This window comes from Electrona antarctica (genome assembly GCF_951216825.1).
Source record: "Electrona antarctica genome assembly, chromosome: 7".
NCBI lineage: Eukaryota > Metazoa > Chordata > Actinopteri > Myctophiformes > Myctophidae > Electrona > Electrona antarctica.
This window is the reverse complement of record NC_136812.1, coordinates 22,943,337-22,948,336: the sequence shown is the minus strand read 5'-3', so window position 1 is coordinate 22,948,336 and position 5,000 is coordinate 22,943,337. Positions and strand designations below refer to the sequence as shown.

General features: G+C 45.5%; 1 protein-coding gene across 1 annotated transcript in view; it reads right to left on the bottom strand.

Moving 5' to 3' along the window:
• Positions 1 to 2,191: 2,191 nt before the first annotated feature.
• The window catches only part of LOC306926998 (tensin-3-like), a 53,846-nt gene continuing 51,037 nt past the window's right edge, over positions 2,192 to 5,000 (bottom strand). The window contains exons 25-27 of the mRNA XM_079506568.1: positions 3,873 to 3,941; positions 3,694 to 3,723; positions 2,192 to 3,348 (exon numbers count right to left, since the gene is read on the bottom strand). Coding sequence (XP_079362694.1) covers positions 3,207 to 3,348; positions 3,694 to 3,723; positions 3,873 to 3,941 — 241 coding nt within the window. The 3' untranslated portion in view covers positions 2,192 to 3,206. The remainder of the gene's footprint in view (positions 3,349 to 3,693; positions 3,724 to 3,872; positions 3,942 to 5,000) is intronic.

Here is a 5,000-nt window from a genome sequence, read left to right as displayed (position 1 = left end):
TCACCCTTTTTACCTTTTGACGGCCCTCTTTGTGTAGAGGCTGTGGGAAAGTTTCCTGTGGTGGTGAGGTCATCCACGACCCATCTGCCCCCCCCTCCCTCCCCCCTCCTTCCCAACACACACACACACACACACACACACACACACACACACACACACACAACACACACACTCGACCATCAACCACCCCCCCCCAGCCTCCTTACCTCCTTCCCTAGGCCGTGCACACTCTTTCTTCTGTGTCTCTCAGACCTGCACGTTGCCACTGTCTCTCCATCTCCAACTCTGTCCCGGTCCCTGTCACAGCGCCGGCCAGGCTCTCTCCACAGGGACTTGCGGGGGACCTGAACAAAGCCTCATTCAAAATGAGTATCAAATCGTCTGGACTCCGGCAAACAAATCACTACCAATGTGAAGTGAGCGGTGCCTTGATGATGACATATATGGTGATGATGTCTGATGATGATGTATTGACCCACATGACATCACAGCAGGTGGAATAATAAGGAATAGACACACATACACACAAAGTCACATGTTGGAGCGGGTAGCACTGCTGAAAAACAGTCACATGTTGGAGCGGGTAGCACTGCTGAAAAACAGTCACATGTTGGAGCGGGTAGCACTGCTGAAAAACAGTCACATGTTGGAGCGGGTAGCGCTGCTGAAAAACAGTCACATGTTGGAGCGGGTAGCGCTGCTGAAAAACAGTCACATGTTGGAGCGGGTAGCACTGCTGAAAAACAGTCACATGTTGGAGCGGGTAGCGCTGCTGAAAAACAGTCACATGTTGGAGCGGGACAACGGGTAGCACTGCTGAAAAACAGAGACGTCACTTGGATGAGAGGGATCCCCGGGCCAGCCATCTGCAGGATGAATGCTATCACGCATTGAGCGGCGGGGTGCATACATTGGTTAGACATACTAACAAAACTAACCCGTGGCTCCTGACATGCGTAGCAGGTTAAAACTAACCCGTGGCTCCTGACATGTGTGGCAGGTTAAAACTCACCCGTGGCTCCTGACATGTGTGGCAGGTTAAAACTCACCTGTGGCTCCTGGCATGCGTGGCAGGTTAAAACTAACCCATGGCTCCTGACATGTGTGGCAGGTTAAAACTCACCCGTGGCTCCTGACATGCGTGGCAGGTTAAAACTAACCCGTGTCTCCTGACATGTGTGGCAGGTTAAAACTCACCCGTGGCTCCTGACATGTGTGGCAGGTTAAAACTCACCCGTGGCTCCTGACATGCGTGGCAGGTTAAAACTAACCCGTGGCTCCTGACATGCATGGCAGGTTAAAACTAACCCGTGGCTCCTGACATGCGTGGCAGGTTCAAACTAACCCGTGGCTCCTGACATGCGTGGCAGGTTAAAACTAACCCATGGCTCCTGCATGTGTGGCAGGTTAAAACTAACCCGTGGCTCCTGACATGCATGGCAGGTTAAAACTAACCCGTGGCTCCTGACATGCGTGGCAGGTTAAAACTAACCCGTGGCTCCTGACATGCGTGGCAGGTTAAAACTCACCCGTGGCTTCTTGTGAGGTTATAGGTTTAGGGTTGGGTTTTGGTTAGGGTGTCGGACTAGCCTGTCAGACTGTTAAGCCCGATTTATGCTTCCGTCATAGGACGAAGTATACATCTGGCAATACACACACACACACACACACACACACACACACACACACACACACACACATATTTCTAAAGATGTACACATGTGCGGACTCCCTCGTGCATGGCTGGGTTTGTTTGGGAGGGTGGTTCTGCCAGCGTGTGTGAACCTGTATGGCTAATTTGCAGTGTTCTCTTCTGTGAAGAGAACTAGTACGGTACGTTATGACAGTGCAGAGAGCGGAATAAAAATGGGGAGAGAGTGATAAATCAGGAGTGGGATAGAATGAAAGAGTGTTGGTCACACAAAATTCCTAAAATATCTCAAATACTATAAATTTTAGTGAACCCCCTCTCAAACACACACATAGACAAGCACACACATACACATAGACAAGCACACGCGTGCGCACACACGCACGCACACACGCGCACACACACACACACACACACACACACACACACACACACACACACACACACACACACACACACAGCTCTAATCCCATTCACAGTGAAGTTACTGCCATCTATTGGGAATAAACGTGAACTACACCTCGCTTAATTTATAAGTGTTGGTTTTTAATAAGGTCTCAAAATGTGTGATGCTGAAATAGCTAAGCAAATAAATCCATTGTACATATTCAACATGTGATCTTGTAGTGATCAGGCCCAGCTGTTTGTCAAACATCATATCACATCCAACACATCTACAAATAGTCTGACCGCATGTCTCTGAGGTATACTCTTCTTTCTTACTCGTTCTAAGGCAAATGTATGTGTTAATATACAAAAATATATGACACGCATTTAGAGACAAAAATGAACACTTATGCACATCTGTAATAGGCGATAAATACTTTGACCAATATATAAACACAACGTCAAGAATTCCGTCTTCAGTCTGAGGGGCCCCTTGTGGTTGCCGAAGTGCCACAAGTGGTTTGTATCCCCCGGTGCACATATTTCAAACACTACGATAATGTTTTGTGGAAAACCAAACCACGATTGATATGTGTCTATCTGCTGTCTGCTGACTGGGATATACTCTGTGTCCAGGTTGTATTCAAAGTGAAGCGTATTATTAAGCTTCTTGTCTTTGACAACCTACGTATACTGGGCAAAGACAGCACTAGAGAGATATGGCACAGAGGAAAGTGTAATGTACAAATGAATGGGCATAGAACAACAATTGATACCCTGTCAGAATGCAACAACCTCCCTTTAAAAAACATCTGTGATTATGCATGATAAAGTGTCCGGAAAGCGGAAACTGATTAATTTGTATAGCCCTCAGATGTGAATGCTTGTTGCCAAGTTCCTTTCTCGATGACGGAAACGCAGTGGCTCCCTCCGGTGATGGTTTATCGGTAATGCAGAGTGCGTCCAAAAAGTCCACGGAGGCTTAGTGCACTTAAATGTACCAAACTACCAACGGGACCTGGAGTTAGAAAGTCGTGACTTTTTGTCTCGTTTTCGTTTTAGAACGTTCCACCCGCCTGGTCACGGTCAGGAAGAGGCTGTGATCCCTCGCCCTGGCGAACGTCAACTTTCCCCAACGGAGTAAGAGTGTGCCTGCCTCCCGTGTCGCCTACTTCTTATGCGATCCGATCATGACCTTGGAGACAAAGTTGACGATGGCGCTGGCCGGCTGCTCAGGGTCGTGCTCGGCGAACAGGTGGCACATGTTTTCAGTTCCGCTCTGGGACTTCCTGGCTACAAAGCCAAAGATCCTGGAGAAAGAGACATGCGGATATACTGTGAGTTCTTTTAACTGTACAAATGTACAAATGTACAAATGTACAAATGTACAAATGTACAAATGTAACCAAAAGGACCCTGCCTACATTTTTACAGTCTCAGAGTTATAAATGTATACAACACTGAGGATTCCAATGCGGGTACGTTACACAGGACATTCTGAAGTGATAGTTCCCTATAATTAAGATTCGGATTGTATGAAGGTATGCAGGTTTTCCTGCGACAGTACGCAGCAAAACCTGTGTTCATTTAACACTGAGAGTGTTTTCACAGAGAGAAAGAGCACTGCTAGAAGGAAAAGAGAATGGAATACTTACTTTGCTGTAGAACCACCAGCTCTTGTCCATCTGTGTCAGGGACAAAATTGGTATAAAATCAGTACTTGCTTACTAACTTTAGGAGGTTTATCCTCTAATTGAAATGTTAAAATACAATGTGCATGTGCATCTGGCACCCAAAACAACATCAACAACATAGATGTGTAGGCTATACTCACTTGCGGCCCTGTGGGTCCAGGGAACAGAATATGACAGTGTTGACAGTGTAGTGTCGCCTGAAGAACAGCCTGTGGACACAAAGACAAAAGACACTGTGGTCAGTGTGTGTGTGTGTGTGTGTGTGTGTGTGTGTGTGTGTGTGTGTGTGTGTGTGTGTGTGTGTGTGCGTGCGTGCGTGCGTGCGTGCGTGCGTGCGTGCGTGCGTGCGTGCGTGCCTTTTTATTTTAAAAAACCTTTTAAAATAGTTAAAATAGCCGCTCATACAAGCTCACAATGTCTCGATGTAGATCAGCTAGTTGAACTATTTTAAAATGTTTTTCAAAATAGTAAAAAAATGGCAAATACGTTTAGGGATAAGGGATAAGGGTGGCGCAAGATGAAGCCCATAATGTACAATACACAGTGGCTGTTACGTATGCTCACGCACCTTATATATGTATTATCTCAGGTACTATGTGTAAATATGTTTTTTTGTGGAAAAAGCTAAGAGACTCTTTGGTTGTACAGTTTGTAGCAAAGCTTGTAAAATAAGCAAAGAGACCTTTTGGTTGTACCGCTTGTGGCAGAAGCTTGTAAATATCTAAGACTCACATAGAAGAAAACACTTTACCTGTACTTTGTGGTAAAAGCGCTCAAAACTTTCTTTCGTTTCCTACTTTGATCTCCTTACAACCCCCCTTCCCATTATTTGTTTTCTTTGAAATGTTTACATGATGGGAACAACTGTACGCGCAAAAACGAATTTCACACACTTTTTTACCTATAAAACTGTGCACATCACAATAACGCGTTGTGAGCTTATAGATTGCTAGTTTCGATCGGTCACCCTGTTGTGTGAAGAAGTGTAAATCAGACTTAACTAGAAAAAGTGCCCTTCTGGGCACAGGTCTCCACCAGGAGGATAGGACTGTGTGAGATGTTTGGCAAAATGTTTAGGAGTAATATAAACATGTTTTTTTGTTTGTTAGTTTTTTGCAACAATTTTCTTCATTTTGTTGAGGAAATGCAGAGTGCCTGGTGGCACTATAATAGGCCAATGTGAAAAGGGTGCCATTTCTTCATACGCCTTTGATGGCAATTGGATGATTTGAGGCATTTTGTTCCAAAAATCAACCTGTTGGTGGCGC